Genomic DNA, 25,028 nt, shown 5'->3' with positions numbered 1-25,028 from the left:
GCCCTGTTGATTCTTGGGTTATGGACTCGGGAGCTTCATTTCATACCACTGGTGATCGTGATGTATTTGATAATTACATCGCTGCCGATTACGGAAAAGTTTTCCTGGCTGATGGAAAACCCTTGGAAATTGTTGGTATGGGTGATGTACGGATGAAGATGTCGAATAGATCTGTCTGGAAAATCAACAAAGTCAGGCATGTACCAAAATTGACACGCAATCTGATCTCGGTGGGACAGCTCGATGATGAAGGCCACAATGTGACCTTCGGTGATGGTTCCTGGAAAGTGAACAAAGGAGCATGATTGTTGCTCGAGGAAAGAAAACTGGAACACTATATATGACTTCCAGTTGCAGAGACACATTAACAGCTGTAGATGCTGGAGCCAATTCAAGTCTATGGCATTATAGACTTGGACACATGAGTGAGAAGGGAATGAAGATGTTGGTGTCAAAAGGAAAGTTACTAGAATTAAAGACTGTTGAACACCAACTATGTGAAAGCTGTATCTTTGGAAAGCAGAAGAAGGTGAGCTTTTCAAAAGGCGGTAGAGAACCGAAAGCAGCAAAGTTTGAGCTGGTTCATACTGATGTATGGGGACCATCTCCTGTGACATCCCTTGGAGGCTCGAGATACTATGTCACATTCATTGACGATTCGAGTAGAAAAGTTTGGGTTTATTTTCTGAAAAATAAATCTGATGTTTACGAGACCTATAAAAGGTGGAAAGCCATGGTGGAAAATGAGACCAACTTGAAGGGGAAGTGCTTACGGTCTGACAATGGTGGAGAATATGAAGATGATGAGTTCAAGAAATATTGTGCACAGAACGGGATCAAGATGGAGAAAACCATTCCTGGTACACCTCAACAGGATGGTGTAGCTGAAAGAATGAACAGGACCTTGAATGAACGCGCAAGGAGCATGAGATTGCATTTTGGATTGCCAAAATCATTCTGGGCTGATGCTGTTTACACTGCAGCATATTTGATCAACAGAGGACCTTCGGTACCATTGGATTACAAAATACCCGAAGAGGTTTGGAGCGGCAAAGAAGTAAACCTTTCTTTCTTGAAAGTGTTTGGATGTCTATCCTATGTTCATATTGATTCAGCAAGCAGAACAAAACTTGCTCCGAAATCAAAGAAGTGCTTCTTTATTGGTTATGGAGATAATGAGCTTGGTTATCGTTTCTGGGATGACCAAAATCAGAAGATCATTCGGAGCAGGGATGTAATATTTAATGAGAAACTTCTGTACAAGGACAAGTCAGGCATTGGAGCTGGAGATGAATGTCCTGAAGTCGAGAAGACTGATGAAGTGCCATTGACAAACATTCCTGTGAATGAATCGAAAACCAGTAACCAGGAAGATGAAGAAGAAACTGCACAAGATGATGACCCACAAACTCCGGTGATTGAACTCAGGAGATCTTTGAGAACCATTAGACTACCTGATAGATACTCCCCTGCACTTCACTATATTTTGCTGACAGACAAAGGTGAACCGGAGACCTATGAAGAAGCAATACGGGAGTTGGCCATGGAAGATGAGATAGATTCACTGTCATCCAATCAGACGTGGGAGTTGACAGAACTTCCGCAAGGCAAAAAGGCGTTACATAACAAGTGGGTGTACCGGTTAAAAGAAGAGCATGATGGTAGCAAGCGGTACAAGGCAAGACTTGTTGTAAAATGCTTCCAACAACGGGAAAGAATTGATTACACCGAGATTTTCTCTCCGGTGGTTAAATTAACCACTATCAGGACTGTACTTGAACTAGTGGCGAAGGAAAACTTACATTTGGAGCAGTTGGATGTAAAGACTGCGTTTCTTCACGGTGATCTAGATGAAGAAATTTATATGAAGCAGCCACAGGGCTTTGAAGTACGGGGAAAAGAGAGAATGGTGTGCAAACTTCAGAAGAGCTTTTACGGTCTCAAACAAGCTCCAAGACAGTGGTACAAGAAGTTTGATGGATTCATGAGTGAAAATGGATTCCTAAGGTGTCAAGCTGATCACTGCTGTTATGTGAAAAAGTTTGACGGTTCTTATATCATACTACTGCTATATGTAGATGATATGCTGATAGCTGGAGCTTGTCTGGAAGAAATTGATAAACTCAAGAAAGATTTATCAAAGGAATTTGCCATGAAGGATTTGGGTGCTGCAAAGCAAATCCTTGGAATGAGGATCTTTAGAGACCAGGTGAATGGATTCTTGAAGTTATCTCAAGAAGAGTACGTGAAAAAGGTGGTTAGCAGATTTAATATGAATGAAGCAAAATCTGTGAGTACTCTTTTGGCAAGTCATTTCAAACTAACCAAAGCACAATCACCATCGACGGAGCAGGAGCAGGCTTATATGAATAAGGTTCCTTATGCTTCTGCTGTCGGAAGCCTCATGTATGCAATGGTGTGCACAAGACCAGACATAGCACACGCAGTGGGAGTTGTGAGCAGGTTTATGAGTAATCCAGGAAAGCAACACTGGGAAGCAGTTAAGTGGATTCTCAGGTCTTTGAAAGGTACTGCTAGTTGTTCTTTATGCTTCAGGAGTTCAAAATTTGGCTTACAGGGTTTTGTCGATGCCGATATGGGTGGTGACCTGGATGGCAGGACCAGTACTACTGGATATGTGTTCACATTAGGTGGTACAGTTGTAAGCTGGATGTCTAAGCTGCAAAAGATTGTTGCGCTTTCGACTACTGAGGCTGAGTATGTTGCAGTTACAGAAGTTAGCAAGGAGATGATATGGTTGAAATCATTTCTGGAGGAATTGGGTCAGAAGCTTGAAGATAGCACATTATAATGTGACAGTCAGAGTGCTATTCATTTAGCAAAAAATCCTGTTTATCATGCTAGGACAAAGCATGTACAGGTTAGGTACCATTTCATCAGATCAGTGCTGGAAGATGGAGTCTTGATGATGAAGAAGATTCTTGGAAGTAAAAATCCAGCCGATATGCTCACGAAGACGGTAACCATGGACAAACTGAAGTTATGTTCAACTTCAGTTGGACTGCAGGTATAAATGGAGATATATGAGCTGCTGCAATGATGGTGTGAAGACATGATTGAAATCAAGTCTTCAAGTGGGAGAATTGTTAGGTGAGTTATTATGGGGTGGGGCACACATTAAATTAAATAATATTAAAACATGTTTTCCCAATCCCACATCGATTTGTTTACAAAATTGAATGAAGGAATTTAGTTATAAATAGAGCTCAATTCCTTCAGTTATTGTATCCCAAAATCAAAAACTTTTCAGCTTTGATAAATAGAGAGTGTATAGAAAAAAGAGTGTATTTTTTTCTTGAGTGCGGGAATTCTCTTGTGTGAGTTAGAGAAATTATTTTCTCGGTATACTCGGGTTGGGAGTGTGAGAAATATTGAGTGTATTGGTGTATACGCTTGTTGTAATATTTCTTCCATTTATAAAAGTTGCAGTGCTCCGTGGACGGTAGCCTATATTGGGTGAACCACGTAAATCTTTGTGTTCTTGTTAGTTATTTTATTCCGCAATTATTGGGTATTATCATCGTGGTTGGCATCGCTTCGGGGGTGTAATAGCCAACAAGTGAGAACTGAGATATATCGACTAATCTATATTTATTATAAAAATTAATAATTTTGATTTAAAAATAACAACTTTTCACTGATCTGGTCGATCGAAGACCCATTCCTAGGAGTGGGAAAAAATACCGAATTTTCGATATACCGAGGTTACCGTACCGAAAAATACCGAATTTATCGAAATTTTTGGTATAACAAAATTTTCGGTACGGTATGGTACCGATACCGAAATTTTTGGTATGGTAACGGTATGAAATTTGAAATTTTCGATATATACCGAAATATCGAAATAATATATATAAATTAAAAATATATATTTTTTTGGTATAAAACGATATATATCGATACCGTACAAAAATAAAGAATTTAACTTCTGTTTGGACTCATCATGTTAGAATAGTCCAAATTAAAGTTCAGTGAAGCAACTCGACTCATAGTTGAGAATTTAAACTGTCGAGAAGTTTTATCTCTATAGCCTAACCTTACAGCTAGCTAGAGAACTGGATGCTGTGTATTGACTTGTTGAAAAGATGACAGGCTTCAGAAATCACATGACCTCAGAAATTGTTGCAAAGATAGCGGATGAAGAAGTCGCACATGTTGCGGTTGAAGTTTATTGGTGTTAATTGATGTCTTGGATCTCCATACACATGTTGCTGTTGATAATTATTGGTAATCATTGGCCTTGAAATTACAAGAGAATGCATTTTTTTTATATATATTTTAGGTATGACGGTATTTTACCGATATCGTATCGATTTTTCGACATACCGACTTTCGGTATACCGAAAAGTCGGAAAGATAACGATATCATTTTTCTCATACAGGTATTTTCAATACGGTATATGGTATCCGAGATTTCGGTACAGTATACCGTACCGACCACCTCTACACATTCCCATATAATTGAACTGTTATATATCATTCTGAAGAGCTTATCACAATCAACACGCGTGCACAATAAAGTGTTTTGGCAACCAAAATTGTTTTGGTAAATATATTTATTACTGTGTTCCTTCCACATTAAATTAAAAATTAAAAATATACTTGTCCAAAAAAAAAAAAAAAATTAAAAATATATTTATATTTATATTTATATTTATATAGAGAGAGTCCATGCAAGATATTTGCCACTATAAAAAGGCTCGAAGATTGTTGCCAAAATCCATCAGAGTTCCCAAACCAAAGTTTAACATCCCCTAACTGTTTTTTCCCTTAAGAAAAAACCACTCAATCCCAACAAAAATGGGCTTGAATTCAAACAGAATCGAACATTTTTCAGACCTCGAAGCCCCACCACCATTGATGCAAGAAACCGCCACCCCTGCAGGCATCGGTTCGGTGCCACAACCACCGTTGGAAGTGCACAGAGTGTGCCTGCCGCCGCCCAGAACCACAGCGCAGAAACTCCGGCACCGCCTGCTGGAGATCTTCTTCGCGGACGACCCGCTCCACAAGTTCAAGGATCAAACGTGGTACAGGAAGTTGGTTCTGGGGCTGCAGTTTATGTTCCCTATCTTCAAGTGGGCACCCAATTACAGTTTCCAGCTTCTGAAATCGGATGTTGTTTCTGGGCTCACTATTGGAAGCCTTGCGATCCCACAGGTACAAACTTTTTTTAAAAAAAATCAAAATGTGATTCTTTTTTTTTTTTTTTTTAAAAAAGGTGAATTTTTGTTAAGTTTTGATTGATTATGTTATCCCTTTAAAACCGGTCATACTATCTATAACGAGAGTGGTGCTCTCGATTTGAATTCAGATGTTCACCGAACATCTTATATATAATGTATGAGAGTGCTATTCATAAGTAACATAGACCAAAGCCTTTAAAACATTAGTTTTTAATCAGTTTGTGCAGAAGTTGTGATTGCATTATATGTGTTCATAATAGAGTTGGCCTAATAATAATAATTTTCATGTTTATATCAGAAAACAGAAGAATATCTGCACAGGGTTATAATTCAAGAAGTTTACGTGCACGTTGGCTATCCTACCAACCTAGAGAAATCAAAATATATTAAGTTTTATGTCACGCTAAAAAATTCCCTTTCAAAATATTCGATCTGACCACAAGAGATGACTTGATAATATTTATCTGTTATTAAATTATTGGGAGAATTATAATTTTGATCATTATGTTGTCAGGCTTCAATCTTAGCATGGTAGATTTGCTTCATTTTTTTACACTTTTAGTCATTTTCGATTGTAACCTTGATATAATATGTTGCTATGCCGACGTGTGTAGTAACTTTACTAAGATTGAAATTTGGTATAGAAAACCAAAATCGCTAAAAAATAAGAGTGAAATACCAAAACTACAATTTTCTCTCGTATGATGGATTATGCCAAAGTTTTTTAAAAAAAATATTTTTTGGTTTTTTTTTAAAAATAACTTTAGATGAAACTTTTGATTTTTTTTCCCTATTTGATTATGTCATAAAAAAGTTTTGGTTCAACTTTTGTCTAATCTAGAAAGAGTTTACTCACCCCTTGACATAATTCCACGTCCACTCTATAATTTTTAGCTAATAATTCCGACCTTCCAAGACTTTCAAATATAAATTCAATGGTGATTATATTTTGATTTATGAAGCAAAAAATGTCCCTCCTGGAAATCTAATTGGTCAAGTCAGTCACAGAATTTTGTTCATGATAATATGAATATTTTCTAGATTATATATATTTTCTGAATAAAAATGTTACGTTATATCCAAGTAAGTAATGATTGGGATCCTTCATTAAACTCTGGATGATGTGTTCTGTCTTTTACACAGGGTATTTGTTATGCGAAGCTAGCAAATTTGCCACCCATCATTGGGCTATGTATGTACCAAACCTCAAACATTTCAAGAATCAAACTGTATTTTATCATTGAAATCACATAATAATCATTTTAAACAAACTTGTTATTGAGCAGATTCGAGTTTTGTGCCGCCTCTGATATATTCAGTTCTTGGGAGTTCTCGACATATAGCTGTTGGCCCCGTCTCAATAGCTTCTCTTGTGATGGGAACGATGCTTAGTGAAGTTGTTTCTTACAATGAAGATCCAACTCTTTACCTTCAACTGGCCTTTACTGCAACGTTTTTCGCTGGGCTGTTCCAGTCTTCTCTTGGTTTTCTAAGGTATATTACCGCGGAGCATCAAAGAATTTAGTCCAAGGGGCTGCCTGTTCTGTTTTTCACTTCGCTTTGTTCGCCCCAGAATATGGATGTTTCAAGAAAATATTCATTTTTTGTCTGATGTCCTAACGAGTAAATTTGATGTGATTTACAGGTTAGGATTTGTTATTGATTTTCTTTCGAAGGCAACTCTAGTTGGCTTCATGGCTGGAGCAGCAGTCATTGTTTCTTTGCAACAGCTAAAAGGGATGCTTGGAATAGTCCATTTTACAGCAAAAATGCAGCTCATTCCCGTTTTATCATCTGTTTTCCATCACAAGAATGAGGTACGATCTTTAGGAAAGATGAATGTTTGAAATTTTACGTCAAAGATCAATCCAAAACCATGTTTCATAAAAAGTGCCTTTGCATAAGTAATCTATTTCTTAGACACCACAGGGGTTATGGAAATGTCGTTTTCCAAAATGCAGTGACCCTTCTCTGGACAACAAAATTTCCTTCTTATACTTGGCAGAATTGTTGTGATTCCAATTTCTTTGGTGGAAATTATGCAACTAATTTTTTTAATCTTAATCTTCGAATATAACACGTTAACGAGGATTTTATTTCATTTCTGCAGTGGTCTTGGCAGACTATTGTTATGGCCATGGTTTTCCTGGTCTTGTTATTAACTGCAAGACAAATTGTGAGTTTTTTTTTCATTTTAAATCTTTTTTCTTCGATAAATTTTTGGCCTGTGATTCAAAATACATTTCAAAATGTTATCATAAACTTCATTATTGAATGCAGAGCATGAGAAAACCAAAATTGTTTTGGATATCGGCAGCTGCACCATTAGCATCCGTCATAGTATCAACCATACTGGTCGTCTGCCTTAATTCTAAAGCTCAACAGATCAAAACGGTAAGAAATTTATGCTTATGCGAATATGTTTCTGGTTTGTCTTAAATTTTAACGAGCCTTTCTTTTCCAGATTGGTCACTTGCCCAAGGGTCTGAATCCACTTTCCTTGAACATGCTATTCTTTAGTGGCTCCCATCTGGCTCTTGCTGTCAAAACTGGAATTATAACCGGGATACTGTCTCTCACGGTATGTTCTTTGTGTAAAGATCTTCATACATAATTTGCATTAAACTTAGAGAACTTGTATGTTCTTTACGGTTTCAAAGGAGCTTATACTCATGATGAAAATACATTTTATTGTAAGTTTGCACAAACCAAACAGTCTGAATGTAAGAGCTGTTGTTTTTCTAATTAATAGGCCTTGGCTTCAAGTCGAGTCGTGTGCTTTGTTTAATTTTATTTCTCCTCACCTATAGGAAGGGATTGCAGTGGGAAGAACATTTGCTTCTCTGAAAAACTACCAAGTAGATGGGAATCAAGAAATGGTGGCAATAGGCCTAATGAACATAGCAGGCTCGTGCACTTCGTGCTATGTTACCACTGGTAATTTTCGCATTTCAAATCCATTTTCTTGAGCCCTAATAGGATAAAATCTCATAGCAGCAAAAAAAACCCATCTTATTTTACCAGGATCATTTTCGAGATCTGCTGTAAACTACAATGCTGGAGCACAAACTGTAGTGTCCAATGTAATAATGGCCGCTTCCGTGCTAGTGACACTGCTATTTCTCATGCCCCTGTTCCATTACACTCCCAATCTCATTTTAGCGGCAATTATCATAACTGCTGTTATAGGACTAATGGATTACGAGGCTGCTTTTCGCCTCTGGAAAGTCGACAAACTCGATTTCGTGGTTTGCTTGTGCTCGTTTCTTGGTGTTTTATTCATCTCAGTACCTGCTGGTCTCGCTATAGCAGTAAGCTCTCTACTGTAACTTTCATAAATAACTTCAGTTGATTTTCATTGAGCCCTTTTTCTTGAAACTTAAATCTCGATCAGGTTGGAGTCTCGGTTTTCAAGATATTGTTGCACGTAACACGGCCAAACACAGCGGTTCTAGGGAACATTCCAGGAACCCAAATATATCAAAACCTTAGCAGATACAGAGAAGCTGCGAGAGTTCCTTGTTTTCTTATCCTTTCGGTGGAGTCTCCGATCTACTTCGCCAATACTACCTACCTACATGAAAGGTCAGAAGCGGATTCAGAATTTTTTCTCCTAAATCTTGAAATGAAACGGTATTGCCAGCATATAACTCTTGAACTGCAGGATATTGAGATGGATTAGAGAAGAAGAAGAGTTGCTGGCATCGAACAACAAAAGCAATATGAAAGTTGTGATTCTTGATATGACAGGTTAGTCTCGACAGATTTTTGATCCTGCTACCTGTGAATTTACTAATTTTCCTGATTTGTCAACACCTGATAATATCCACACTTAACTTTCAATTTATAGTAACATGATACTGTATTTTCTTGTTCAGCTGTTACAGCAATCGACACGAGTGGTATCGACATGATCAACGAACTCCGAAAGATGCTCGATAAACGGTCACTTAAGGTACACCATAAAACCTCACATAACCATTAGTTTCAAATATCTCTACCAAAATTTCAATCTTTTACATCATTCTCTAAACATTTAGTTAATGTAGTAGAAAAGTTGTGCTGACCATTCGATCTCATTGTGCAGCTTGTGCTCGCGAACCCTGTCGGAAGTGTAGTTGAAAAGTTGCATCAGTCAAATGTTTTGGCTTCATTCCAGATGGAAGGGCTTTACCTAACAGTTGGAGAAGCAGTTGTTGATATTTCCTCTTCATGGAAAGCTTAATTAGCCTCTGAAAATGGCTTTAACACCATTTATTTTAATATTAAGTTGAGGGATTGAGCAGGATTAGGCTTGATTGAGAGAAGTTCCACTAGAATAATTAAGTGTACTATATCCTATTCATTGCATCATATAGGAACTCAGAAAAGTTTTTGCAAAAGATTTGTATGGAATCAAACTGTTGAATCTACAACTTGTAATTTAATGTCAATCTTAGCTGTTTGTAATGTTACACGAGCAAAAAGTTTTTGCAAAAGATTTAGTAATTTGTTAATCAATTTCAGTTTTTTCTCCGTGGAAGTAGTGATACGATACTAACAATTGTTAAAACATTCAACAGTACGTAAGCACTCTCACAAGAAAAAAATTCAAACAGAAGAATAAAATTGTAAAAAATTTAAAGATACAATATCAAGACCAAGTTTTAACAATACAAGGGACCTAATGGTTGATATACGTAACGAATGTTTCACCCTTTAATCTATACTAGTCTTTTAAAGAGCATAGCGTTGGTCCGTAGCATTTTTGTCCTGGCGTAAATAGCGCATCGCATAGCATAAGCTATTCGTGCAGGTCAACTATTTAATTCATTTAATTAAAAAATAAAAATATATTTATATTGTCACGCCACGTGCTCAGAGTTAGTCGACACTGACGTTGTTTAAAACCACACAATTGAAAACAACCACATTCGTAGTATAGTATAAACTAAAAACATGTTGATGGATCGTGTGCTCGGCACCTTGAGGTGCTTTCAACACAATGAATCAATGAGCTGTAATAGCTTGTGTTCTATGAATGTTTACACCGATGAATTAGATCAAGTTTGGCATTAAACCAAGCTGAAAAAACTTGAAGTAATCATTCGTTAAGAAGAACTGATATATTTTATATATTGTGCAATTGGATAACTGAAAATTAAGAGAATCAGTTGTTGGCATACATCAGTTCAGTTATGATGGAAACTGAACTGACGGATGCTCTATATGATCAAATCAGTTTGAAAACAAAAGTTAAACAGTTAAATAACACTTGATATGTTTATGGATGTTCGGAGATTTCAGCTGCTCCTACGTGACCCCTTCTACCACCTCGGGTAGGATCCACTAGAAGACTTTGATTTAAACAATTGATTTGTACAAACTCACTCAGCTTAGGACTTACCCTACTGCCTTGATTGAACTCCTAATCTAAACTGAAGGCAACACCTTCCAGCCAACACTTGTTTAATGTCTGTGTGTCAAAGACTACATACACAAGTTTATTGTCTTTGTGCAAGACTACATTTGAGTGGTGATGGTGTGTGTGTGTGAGAACTATCTCTCAGTACAACACGAAAGTATTCTCACACACTGAGGCAATTGTACTTCTAATCTAAGCTGATAACACAATAAAGTGTTCCCTCTGGGCTGATTGCTTCTTGTAAGCTGATATGTATGCGTGCCCTTTTACTCTGTATCTTCACACACTTCGTATATATTGGTCTTCATTGATCTTCTATTTATAGGAGGAAAACTGATCGTACAATGAGACTCAATAATTGTATCTGTTGCAGCTTGAATGCGTTCCTTGAGATTCGTGTCTTGACTTTTCCGACATCTATGCTGGAACATTTTGTCTTTAAGTGTTGCTGCAACGTCCATTATTGTACCTTGATCGTACAGTTGCTTTTGTATCATTGTGCGTAACTGGAATCCACTTAGGCAAGCTTGTCTTGATCTGCAACTGATTGATTCCTAACTGATGCTCCTAACTGGTCATCTGAATTGATCTTCAGTTGGGCTAGTGAAATCAGTTGACTCGTCAGTTGAACTGATTTCTCTCTTTCAGTTGAACTGGTCAGCTGGGCTCTTCATCAGTTGAGCACTTCATCAGCTGGCCGGGCTTTTGAAGGTCTTATGCTGAAATGTCCGTCAGCTGGACAATCAATTGAACTGGTCTTTGATACTTCAGTTGTATAGATTCAGTTTGGGCAATCAGTTGGCACTTTCAGTTTGCTTCTCGAAAGCTTCAGTTTTGGCTCGGTTAACTGATCAGTTCGAAGCCTGATCAGTTACAGTTTCCTGCGCACTTCGATAAATCATAAGAAACAAAATAACAAGTTTTACTAACATCAAAATCAAGATTGCGAAAAAGAAATATTCCTACACATGTTTATTACTAACAATCAATCATAAAATTGTCTTTACAACATAAATTCTAAAAATGATAAAAATATGTGGAAGCGTTTACAACGAGAAATAAAATAAAACTTAACACGGATATAAACTGCATTAAATTTTTGTCGTTTCGTCCATCACCAGCACCAAAACTGGTCATGTTCTTCATCTATCTGATCTTCAGACTTATATGGGAGGGAGAATAAGGGTGAGTGATATGGTCGTCAGTCAGTAAGCGGGGGCCGCTCGAGCACATATATAACAAATACACATTATCTTCGAAATAACATATCATGCATAACATAATTCATATAACATATATCATAAGCATAAATGTAAGCACCTAGACACTGAGATTCCTGTATTTTTCATTGTTTATTGATATCAATCCCTAATTTTTACTCCTCTAAGTGGGCGATACCATATAACGATTACAATCTCACCGTGTAAGATCCATAAACTTATCGTATATTGAGATTTCCACTCATACCAAATGAATCCCCACATTACCAAAACATAATGTATCGTATCACAAGAAAGAGAAAAAGAATAAAAATGGTCTGACAAAACTTTCAAAAACGAACTAAGTCATAAATAAAATTTATTGTTTTAAAACAAGCCCACTTACTTTAATAATGCTTGAATAATCTAAAACCACCGAAGAATCACGCAAAAAGGCACTTCCTAAATGCAATAGTACTTTGATCGAAAAATCAGCCACCTTGAAGGAATCTTGTCGACTTATTGAATTGTTAAATTGAGCTTAAACTTTCACACTACGTTCAAAATTACGTCAACTAAATTATGAACGGTGGAGATCATGTTTGATATCCGTTTTAACATGATTATAGACAAAAAACGTAGGTTTATTATTATCGCCTAAAATCTCAGCTGTTTCCTTGCGAAGAATATATAGAAAAACTAACCGTTGAATTTGGCTTAAGTTTGGACATGATGTTCATAATATAAGATAGTGTATTCTGAACTTCGAAAGACACTTGGCCTGAACGTAACACTCGAAAAATGGAGAGAACTTCGCTTTGAAAATCTTCGAAAATGCTGCAGCACTTGGGAGAGGATTTTCGAAACATAGAGTGAATTTGAAGGTTTAATTTTTGAGAGTAAGGGAGAGGTATTTATATGTGGTAATGTAAAAATCATTCAGTTGATATTTTTTCATAATTTTGACATAATTCTTCTATACCTATTATCTTACCAAAATTTGAAAACTTGGTCCTCAAGTATATGCAATTTTCGAAATTTTTATGGGACTGGGTATTTGAATTTAGACCGCTTTCTTGTACATGTTCATGACGTACCTAGACTGCATTGAATTTATTAGCTTCTTTGTTGAGCAAAAATTTCCTTTACAGTGCTACCATAACTCGAAAATACATTCTTATACATGTATATAAATAAATAAATAATTACATGTCTAAAAATCGTGGTTCTCACATATATAAGCATACAAGTGAGATAATTATCCATTAAACCATAAAAATTCATCTTTACACGCCAAAGTAAGTCAATCCAAATAAACAAAAACATCAATTTAGAAAATCTTACAACTAAAACAACATAACCTAAAAAAATATGTATCATACAACTTTACGTCACTGAAATCGGTTCTGAAAATTGAAGGTGCATCTCTGAAATATGAAATCAGCTCTGAATACTTGGAGGCCGAGTTCTCCACTTGGGGACCTTTGGGTCGTGGATTGGACGTTTAATTTTTCGCTCAAATCTGCCAATTTATGGGCAACATTTTCTATTTAGAAAAGAGTGATAGTGCACTCTATTTGCGCAAAGGCACACCTCGTCGTTCAATAGTGTGCTATTCGTGTAAAACGCGAAAGAACGAGCGCTATGTAGCGTCGTATTCTAGAATACGCTACACAATGCTATTTAAAACACTGATATATGCTACACATGATAAATTTCATCATATATGGTATGACCCAACCAAAGTCATTTTTATCATTAAAACATGATCGATGCTTACACCATCCAATGGTTAGAAGAGAAGAGGTGTAATTCTATATGTGGATGATAGCAAAATACATATATAACAGTATCATTGATGTGACGATATACAAGTAGGCTTATCTCATAATTATACGATTAATTAATTTTATTTAAAAATAATTTCTATCCATCTACATCAATCGGTCAATACATACAGCTAATGTAAATATATTGTGAGTCTGGTCCTCACTAATAATTGATAATATACAATAATTATCAGGATAATAATTTAAAATATGTAGTTTTGTTCACCTAAAAGAGTCGAAATAAGTATTAAAATATTATATAAAACGTTCACGTACAAGATCCTACCATAACACGAACCAAGTAGCTAAGCCCTCCTGCAGCCTTGGAGTCTCTCCATCCTAAAAGACTACTTGTATGTTGAATTCACATATATTCAATTACACGCGCGTAAGCAGTTAAAAAAATACTTTTAAAATAAAAATTAATTTTTTTTATTAGTCAGGCTGACTGGAGATTCGTCTTACAAACTGAATCCTGAAAAGAAGAAAGCTTGGACCAAAAAATTTCGTTGTAATAATTTTCAATCTATTTTTCTTCAAAATTTACACAAATATGTACACTTGATCAAATTATACACGATGAGGCTAACTACATTGAAAAACTTTCGGCAAGATGATAGGATAACTTTATGGCTAGTTTGAAAAAGAAAAATATTTATTATAAGGATCATCTTAACACTCCCCTTAAGTTGGTGCAAAGATGTTTCGAATGCCCAAACTTGTCCAATGAAAGGTAGAAAGTTCTGCTCGAAACTACCTATATCGCCATATATTGTAAGGTCTAGAAATTCAAACGACATAACCCGACTGCATGTAAATCTAGGGTATTAGTAAAATGTTTAATTAAATGTTTTAAATGCATTACATACAGGATTATGACATGATTTTATGATTATATGACATGGTTTACTTGATTGCATGAGTAAAAGCTTTTGACAGTATTCGATGCTCGAACGAGGAACGGAGTATGGGGACAGTTTAAGAAATTTTTTTTAAAATAATTATCTTTAATTATTTAATATATGATGTATTTGTCATGAATTTTCGAAAATGAGTAGTTTTAGGATATTTTTACACACAGAGTCATATTTTAAAGTGGTAGCCGATTTTTAGCAAAATTGAGGGCTTTTGAGGGTTCGAGTAATAAAACGTACTAGAACGAAATATTTTATGTACACGTCTTTGGACATATTGAGCCTATTTTAGAAGGATTTTGGGCCTAGGTCACTACACTATTGTATATCAAAATTTGGCCAATTCCCTTATTATTATTTTTTTTAATCACTTTTCTCACCCTAAACCCTAACCTTCTCCCCTCCTATTCGGCTGTAGCTATTCCACACACACACACACACTCTTTTTCAACAGGTTTTGTCATGGTTTTTGCAGGAAAATTCTGTAGAAGCGTTGTCCCGTCCTTCAGGTGTTCGTCCCTCGTTCTGTTTGTTGGATTTTTCGAGCATTTAAACGCAAAGGCGCGCCCTATACCTTTGTTTTCTCGTCTTTCACATTCTATTACGTATTTTGATTGATCTTGCATGTCATTTTATAGATCTACTGACATGCAATGGTTTCACATGATTTTTACATGAAAATATTGGATTTTCTTGTCTTACTCCTCACGTTTTTACCCTGGTTTGAAAGGGGCTGCCAGGTTTGAGGTCTGAGGCATGATCTACACCAGGTTTGTATGTGTTCTACTTGCTAGGTTCAGATCTGGAACCGCTCGTGTAGGGGTCGATCGGATCTATCATGTTTTTGGGCAAATATGGTTCGATCGAGCTTAGGTGTTGGGGCGACTGTGCACAGGTTGTCCCAGGCCATGGATCAAGCCCTGGTGGGTCTGAATCAGGGTCCTAGATTGTCAGTGCACGGCTGGAAGCGGTCCATGGGCAGATCGTGAGCTTAGGAGTGAAAAAGTGGTCGTGTTTTGGCTTGTTCGGGTGGTCCGCACATGTCCGCGTGCATGGGGCTAGGGACCATAGTTAGATCAGTCCATGAGGGTCCAATCATGGTCTAGGAAGATCTGGTTTGGGTTTGGTCTGGGCTGGTTCGGTGTAGGGTCGAGTTTTTGGCTTGAACATGTAGCTAGGGTTCGGTCTTCTATTGTGCAGAAAAAAATTCCAGCAAATTCCAGGAGCATTTCGAGGATCTTAAAAGGTATGGTCTAGGTGGTTTGAGATCTGGTCATGTGTTATTAATTGATGGTCGGAGTTTTGGAAAGTTTGGACGAAGTTTGGGTTAAAAACGAGACTCCGATCTAAGTTTTAAAACATATTATGGAACTTGGGTAACGAGATTACGTTTATGCCTAAGAAATGATTATGAGTGTGTTTTAAGGTGTTTTGGTAAGTTTGGATGGATTTGGGTCGAAATTTTAAGATACAGGGTTATAATGGTCAAATTAAGGTCTCAGGGGCAAAACAGTCATTTTGCATCCGAATTATGTTAGCAGTCCTGACAATGCATCGACAACTGAAAATACATGTTTAAAAATGTTATTTATATGAATATGAAATTTTTATGAAAAATGCTGAAAATACATTACATGTTGGTTTTCAAGAAAATATATGTAAATGCGTGAATTTTTATTAGTGATGAAAATGATGACATGTTTTGAAGGAAGTGAATTGGTTGTGGGTAATATGAACACGAACACGAACATGCAAGGCTAATGCTCAGTTGATGGATGAATTGGTTTTAACATCGTAAACGTCAAACCAAACCTAAAGCTAGTAATTTTCAAAAATAGCATAAACATCATAATCTTCTCAAAAACCATTATTTACTTTCAAAATTCATGAAAATCTTTAAAGTAATGTAAAATCATAACTGTACGGAAAAACTAGCAATACATATGTCCTCGGGTTAGTGCACCATACGCCCAGCCAGTTCAGTCATTCAAACTTCATGTCTCAACATCAAAATCCTCACCTGCATCATTCATACCTAGTGAGTCTATTGACTCAGTAAGCCATAACCATAGTAACAAGTAATACGTATACATCCGCATGCAACAGTGAAATTTTTTTTAATTAACATAACTTTCATGATCTTTCATAAACATAAACGTATTCATTTCTCGTCATTCTCGTCATAATATACATATAAGTTTTCCCTTTAGATGAATTCAGATCATTAATTGTGACTTTCGTGTCAGCTGCTTGTCAATTAATCAATCTCACGTATTACCATTGTATTAGGCGACGGGGACATTAGCGACCCTCTCAACTGTCAACTGAGCCTTGGCTTTACATGTCATCGTATCATTTCGTATTCGTATTCGTGTTCGTGTTCGTATTATTCAAAATCAAATGACCTCTTTCAAAACATTTTATCATATCCATCGCTTATAAAAATTCATGCACATGACATTTTTTTGAAACCAAGCAAGAAACTTATTCTTTGACATTTTATAATTTACATCAGAAAATTCCATAACCTTTCAACATATACATTCAACATTTGTTACTGTATTCAAGACACTGCCAGGACTCCGAACATTTTTCTGGAATAAAATGATCGTTTTGCCCCTGAAACCCTAACTTTCCCAATTTACATTTGGACCTTCAAACGACGACCCGAATCCATCCAACTTATCATAACATCTTAAAATACACCCATATACATTTCTTATACATAAACTTAAGTTCCTCGACTAAATTCGCAATTCGTTTTAAAATTTGAACAAAAGCCTCAGTTTTCACATGAATCAACTCGAAACTTAACCAAACTTCAACCATAGCTTATTAACACCTAACCAACCATTTTTCAACCCAATTCAAGCCATCTAAAGCCCTTGGAAAAGCCTAGAGACCTACTGAAATTTTCTGCCCTTGTTCGAAAACCTTAACCCCTAACAAGCCCTACGTTCCTTCGACCCTAGGCCTTGACCAACGTGACCAACCCCTAACCAGCCATCCTAGGACCTAGACTGGACCCTTAAGAACCTACTGGACCAACCTCTACAGTCCATGCACGAGGATGTGCATGAACCGACAACTCCTTGCACGCGTCCTACTCTTGCGCGGACAAACCGTGAGCCTACCTTTCCTAGCTACTCCAGCCGTGCGTGGACCATCATGGCTTGATGCTAGGACCCTCACGAGCCCATCCTCTCTCCTGGAAAGCACAACACATAGCCCTGATGGAGCAAAACTTGCACTGTGAAACCCTCGGTAAAAATCAATAAAATTCAAGCTCTATATAATCGCAAGTGCACGGTGTCAACTAATAATATAGTATATGCGAGTACGAGTATCATTCCTCGAGAGACTGTATGTCACAATTATTATTTTCAATCTTTAAAGTTTTATCAAAGATGATTTGAATTATTACTAACCACTAGAATAACTAAATAAACAATTATTAAATGATTCAACGATGAGATAATGAAATGAATAAGCTAATATGATCAATTAAAGATTCAATGAAAAATGAATTTGTTGGGATCTTGGTTCACCTACCCCTTGTTAATTTAATTAATTCGATTCGAATATGATCCAGGCTTTTGACAAGAATCCTAACTAATTGAACACGCCCCCTCGAGCTATGCCAAATTAATAAAACAAAGTAAAATAATTAAATCTTTAATTATTTATCAAGGGTGAATTGCTTGTCGCTCTATGAAATACCCTAGCTTTCGACCTATTGGACTATGACTATCAACGTATATCTGATTTCATATTTCTATGCAATTTGTAAATCCACGAACTATGCTACTTGTTCCTATCACAAGCTATTCTCTCGAACTCACTCGAAAATGATATTATTATTTAAGTTAGTTACACTTGAATAATGCAATGAAAAACAATAGCATAATCAAGAATCAATCAAAAGTCGAGAGTTAAATTAACTAAACACGGTTTCGAGGTAAGATCCCTTAAATCTCAATAAATATGAAAAGTTAGCTCCTAGAATTCATGATAAAAATATGCAAAACAATGTTTAAACAAGAAGTTCTAAACAAGAAATACTAGACTTGGGAAATCGCGCCTGAGCGGTCAAATTATACCGCTCGAACACCGGCCCTTCTGTTTCTCTTCTCTCAAAGGACACAAATCGCGCATGAGCGATAAGATCATACCACCCGAGTGCCAAACTTTCTGTCTCCATGCTCTGGAAATCAGTCTTCGCGATCGAATGGTACGATTCTATCGTCTGAGTGCGAACAATTCTGCTAGATTTCACCCTTTTCTTCTAGCTTTTACACCTTCCCCCTATTTCAGTTTTTGGCCATTTCGCCTGCAAATTTCATCAATTATTAGAGAGCCATGATCATATGCGTATGCTAATTTTAAAACGAACAAAATGTAGATGAAATGCACACATACTATGAAAACACATACAAAACTAATGCAATAAAACATGTTAAAACGACATATGTCAACCCCCTCATACTGACAGCAAAATAGTTTATAAACCATGACAAGGACACGAAATAAGACACCAAATAAAGTAAAAATACTGAAAAAACCAACTCGATGGTGACACAACAAGCGTGTGTCTCATGCCTATGTGGGTCTTTGATATACATCTCATCAGTCACATCACAACATTCATTCATACCCCTTTAATCACTATATCAAAATTTCACTTTAATATAAAAGTGCGGGTGTATGCGGTATGTGGGTTCAAATAGCTTGCACTTCAGATAAATTCATTCTCAAATCATGTGAGTCACCAAATCAACAATTCAATGCCAGTTTTCACTCCCTTGAGTTCCGTTTCCATTCGTGACCAACCATTAAACATGATGCAATAGAATTTCATGGTTGCATAATGATGTTTAGAGAGGTATTGTCAAAATGCGTTCAAGTGGTCCAAAAAGATTGGGAGTACATCGATCATTTTCATTATCCACTTGTCATAATTTTTATCCGACATTCCTCAACTCCGTACATCTCCATCTTTCCAGCCTAGGGATGGAATTTCATTCGCCTTTATGACTTCCCTAACCTTACATCTCCTTTTGTTTTTCTCTTCTATTTTTTTAATAAGTGCATGATTTTCTCGTGTGTACTCCTTAGGTTCTGAATATATGGCATGTAAGTTTATTTGGCCCAAGGAATAATTTTCCAGGCCCTATGCACAATTGAGAAAAATGTTATTTCAGGTTCACAAAGGCTTTCTACTCGAGTTCATGCTATTGGTTAGTCATTCATTTTCACAGACATCCATTCAAGTTCTACTCACATCTCATGTCTCTCTAATTTCCACCACAAATTTTTAAACTCAACTATCATTCATACGACTACCGAAACCCACTGTATCTGCATAAAAAATTTCAATGTTCAATCCAAAATTCATGCTTTTACCAAATGTGATATCAACAATGAGTGACAAGGCTAATAATCCTGTAAGTCATCAATCCAAATCATCATCGTCCAACAACATACTTGTTTCACCATCAATCGACAACATGCAATACACATGACTAACCCCTTCATACTAAGTGTGTGCAATGTCGCCATTGCAAAATATTACTTAAACAAGGACAAACTAAACATAGATGCATAACACAGAAACTAATGCAATGTAAATGAAAAAATGAAACAAGGATGATAACAACATAATGCAGCAGAGAAAAAAAAAGAAAGAGAAACAGTGAACTCCCCTGATCAAAGCTCGTCTTCCTCATGTTCTGGAGATGGTACCGCTGATGCATCCCCGTGCTGCTGATAGTCATATTGAAATTGGAACGGGCGAAGTGGTGGTTGTATGGCCACTGGGTCAGTGATCCCTTGGATACCGTATTTTTGAACATACTTAAAGTTTGCGGAAAAATAAAAATTTTTTTAAATAAATAATAAACTTTAAAATTTGCGATAAAAATAATCTGCTCTTCTAAAATTTTTGAAATAAAAAAACTACAACCAGATTTTGCAAAAGAAATTGCTTAAACATCGTAAAGAAATCCCATGAAAATCGAAGTATTTGAGTCAACATGCATAAATTCTTAAAACATAGGCGGTCCTCAGGTTTAGCCTCCGCGCAGTCCGAGCCGGCTCATTGGTACATGTATAAACCGAGAATAACAAATAATACTCAATAAAACCACATGCATTTCAAAGTAGAGCGCACATACCTAAACTTGAACATACTTACATAAACATAGACGTGCCGTCATAACTTAAAACTTTTAATAAACATACTTGCATCATACATACTTGAACATACACAAACATAATCATTTTGCATAGAGATATGTTTCAAAGCAAGTGACACACACATAAATACGCTTGATCAGACAAAACCACAGTACTGGGCTGGCATGGATGTCCACTACCACATACATGAGATCCCCGGTCATGTTTTACCGGGTGGATTGGTCCCCGGTCATGTTTTACCGCTTTCCAATCTTGATCTAAACCCAGTCATGCTTTATCGGGTTTGAGAGGTCACCGGCCACATTCACCGACTTCCAAACCCGTTCATATTTGGTCACAAGACATTTAGCATACCTCAAAAACATAAAATATTTTCTTTTGTACGTCAAACATACTTACGTGGCGTTGAGGGATTCGTTGGATCTCGCTTGGGGCCACTGCTGCACATACTAACACAATTACATGCACTTAATTTCCATAACTTAGACGTAATAGTCATGCTCACCACCCGAAATGACAAATTACTTATTATGTTCTAAATTACTCGGGACTTGACCTCGTTTAATCATCATACTAAACCATGACATCGAACCCCGAAAAAATCTATATGAAGTGTGCACATTTCCCCGAACATGGAAGACATGGACCTAAAATAGTGGTTTAAAAGTCTTAGACAAGGGCCTAGGCGCTAGACAATGCTGCGCTGCGGCACTGCGTAGCACCGCGGTGCTAGCAGAGCCGTAGCTCTAGCGCTGCAGCGCCACAAAGGCAGCGCCGCGGCGCTAGTGCTGAGTAGGACGGGCGCTGCGACGCTCTCTGCTGAGCGCTGCCGCGCTAACCCTGCGCACAACCAACCCAATGAACACATTTGATGAAATTTCAAAGCCACGCCAAACGACTCGAACCGATGCCACAAGACTGCTACTAGGATGCTATGGCAATGATTCAAACTCAAACAAACGCCCCAAAACGACGACGCACAACATACAATGCAACAAAACCCATAAACCCAAATATTTGACACCAAACGCTTCCTACGACTTCTAATGCAACCAAGTGCCGAACGACGCGAAACGAAGCACCAAAAATCGTCCAAACAGCATACTCAATATACCTAAACGCAGCAGCGATCACCCGATTGTTCTCAACAAAACCTACAACAAACAATTCTCAAGAATTCGTCAAGAACACATTTTCATAAAGTCGTTTTTTGTCCAAAAAATTACGAATTTACTGTCAAATCGAAGATATCAAAAAGTACTATGTTTTATATGTTGAAAATTTTCCAGAAAATCGACCCGAAAATTTCTGTACACGAAATTACAACAACATCCGGTTTTGATATCTAAAAAATTTCAGGAAACGTTTAAAAAACACATAATCGTTCAAACTTTACACGAGATACATGAATTTGTACACATAATAAACATCACAAAATATATTATGACAAGATCGATGCAAGAACGAAAGAATATACATGCCTTTGATCTTTAAAAACTCACGATACGGCGACACCAAAGCGAAGAGAATGCGAGGGCCGATCCGGGACGAATTGTGGCACGGTTTTTTTGCTAAAAAATCACCGAGGTTGCTGAAATAATTTGAAGGAGAGGGTGGCTGCTGGAGAGAGTAACAAGAACCCTAGCTATCTCTCAAAATAATGAAATGGAAAGACAATGAAATGTTTGTGTGTGTGTATCGTGAATGTGTGTGTGAGTGTGATAGTGTGTGTGCTTGTGTTTTAAAATAAATTAAGAGTAATTAGGGCTAATTAGCTTAATTAAATAAATAATAAGCAATTATATGGTAATTAGAATGCTAATACCCCAAATGTAAAAAAAAAAATACACGTCTCAATTTCAAAGTTTAAAATCTCCAACAAATCAACTTAATATTTTGAAAGGCTCAAAATCTTAAAATCACCAAATAATTAAATTAAGCTTTTAAATACTTAAAAAATTAATAAATCATTTAAAATGGCACTTTCTTGGCTTGAAATAAAATACCACATTTTACAAATCGCCCAAATGGTCGCGAGCCTCATTTACTCGATCCCGCATCGAATAATCGCCTGAAACATGAAACTCGAGAAAACTTTTTAACGTACATAACAAAAACATAAATAATTTAAAATAATGCGCATTCATAAATCATGCATCATTAAAATCATTCTAAACTTAAATAAATCATTTAAAAATAAATGCATGGGTTTTACGTGTACTGATTTTGGGCCCTATACTCCATGTAGGCAAAATGATCATTGAAGTTCGCATTGACGCGGTACTGATGTTCCATTAAAGCGAGAGACTCATCCATCTTATCATTCTGAGAGTGCCGTCGGGGTTGAGGCTGTAGGCGGCGCAGTGCGGTAGTGCTAGATCCACCTTCATCCCCCTCATGAGTGGGAAAGTCAATTTGCCGCTTTGCACTCTTCTTCTGTAGGTCCTCCACACAAATGGACTTCATCGGCTGTAGCCATTCCTCATCATCACGGAAGACAACTCCCGCTCTCGCTCACAACTCATAGATAATAGTGGAAAAAAATAAACTAATGTGGCTGTTGTGAATACTAACTTGGATTTGAGAGTTGATGATTTTTCCCACATTTATGTCGTAACCCTCAGCTAAAGCGAAAAGCACCGCTGCCCTCTCTTTTTGCCCCTCGCTCTTACACGAGACTGACATCATCTGTGAGGACCCGTATTTCGTATTCATAATTTTTCGTAATTATTAAAAATTTTCTCTTTAAATAAATAAACTTGCAATGTTTAAAAATTTTCGTAAAATAACTCAACGGTTTAACATAAACATAGCAGCGGAAACTGAATAATATTTTAAACAATAACTTAAAATATATAAAAGTTTTAACAAGAGTTTGAACATAAAACTGAATAACTAAACGTGAGGTCCTCGGGTTCGTACTACCACCGATCCGAGCTAACTCACTGGTCCCCGCCCTCAGCTTCTGCATCGTCAGTACCTACAACAATCAAGTCTAGTGAGTCTTAAGACTCAGCATGCATATATCGGGAATAACAAGTAAATATATCATAAAATCGCATGCAAAGTAAAAATATCGTATCATAAAGCGTTACGTAAAAAATCGTATCATGAGTAATTATAATCACTTGCATAACTGAACTGAACTGAACTGAACTGAACTGAAAGTAGTAAGTGAAATGTTTGCTCCGTAGAGCCCTGCCATAAAATAACGTGTAATAATTTTCTGTTAAGATTATGTTATACGCAAGTGGCCCCCTGAACTGCACTGAACTGAACTGACCGGTAACTGACGACCGGGTAAAATAATGTACGTCTGATCAGACTAATGCCACTGTATACTGGGTGGGACCGGTAAGTAGCCACCGGGATGAACTGAACTGAACCGAACCAGTAAATGACCATCGGGTGAAGTAATCCCATAAGCGTAAGGTGGTCCCAAGCAATATCACATCAGGCTTGCTGCGACCTAATTCTAACATGAGACACATGCAAATAATCTCAACTTGACCAACATCTCATAATCAAACTAAAAACGAGACAATTACGCCCAACAAACTTAGTATCTAACCATGACTTTGTACCAACCCGAACCAACATCGAACCATCGTTTAGTCATGATTAAAATACACCTAAAATACTGGAAAATATATCCCAAGGGCTGTAATATACGAAAATTATGCATGGATGCCAAAATCATGAAACGCTCTTTCGAGAGTCACTTTGGCACATTGAACCGCAAATTCTCGTACGACTTCTAAACTTAACCAAATCACAAACGGCCAAAAACATGACCTTCCTAACTCAATAAGGTACTGTCCAGTCCAAGGCCATAGGATAAAAGCCAACCAAGAACTCGTACGTGATCTCTGAACCGAAGCTCAAGCTGCTGTAAAATTCCAGCAGCAGCAGCTGTGCTTGCTTCGCTTCGATTACAAGGCTAATGGTAATTGGGGCTTGAACCACCGACCAGAACCTCTTACCAACATCCTAAGGTGTGGCTTGAACCATGGCTAAGGGCCCTAGGCCAACCACAATCCAAGCAACCACTCAAAACAATCCAAAGCTTCACCCGAGAAAACATATGCTGTACCGTGGAGAGTGTTGCTTGTTCTTGCTGTCATGTATCATTCCAGTGGCCATATGATTGACCATGGCATGATCTAAACATCATTAGGTATTGTGTGAACCATGGCTAAGGGCTAGAAGCCAACCAAGATCCACCCCCAACCTCAAAACCGAAACTACTTACACAAAACAGAAATGAAAACCGAAGGGGC

General features: G+C 37.1%; 1 protein-coding gene across 1 annotated transcript; it reads left to right on the top strand.

Moving 5' to 3' along the window:
• The first annotated feature begins 4,732 nt into the window (after positions 1–4,732).
• LOC140958213 (probable sulfate transporter 3.4) lies at positions 4,733–9,678 on the top strand. The gene is made up of 13 exons (XM_073415587.1): positions 4,733–5,181; positions 6,351–6,399; positions 6,494–6,701; positions 6,853–7,024; positions 7,318–7,383; positions 7,488–7,601; positions 7,672–7,788; positions 8,018–8,144; positions 8,232–8,518; positions 8,602–8,792; positions 8,872–8,957; positions 9,086–9,162; positions 9,295–9,678. The coding sequence occupies exons 1-13, from the start codon at positions 4,822–4,824 to the stop codon at positions 9,430–9,432; spliced, it is 1,992 nt and encodes a 663-aa protein (XP_073271688.1). The 5' UTR covers positions 4,733–4,821; the 3' UTR covers positions 9,433–9,678.
• Positions 9,679–25,028: the final 15,350 nt, after the last annotated feature.

Source organism: Primulina huaijiensis, chromosome 15 (assembly GCF_012295235.1).
Source record: "Primulina huaijiensis isolate GDHJ02 chromosome 15, ASM1229523v2, whole genome shotgun sequence".
In the NCBI taxonomy this organism is placed as follows: Eukaryota; Viridiplantae; Streptophyta; class Magnoliopsida; order Lamiales; family Gesneriaceae; genus Primulina; species Primulina huaijiensis.
Note: the sequence above shows the minus strand (reverse complement) of the source record. Positions and strands in the feature narration are given on the sequence as shown.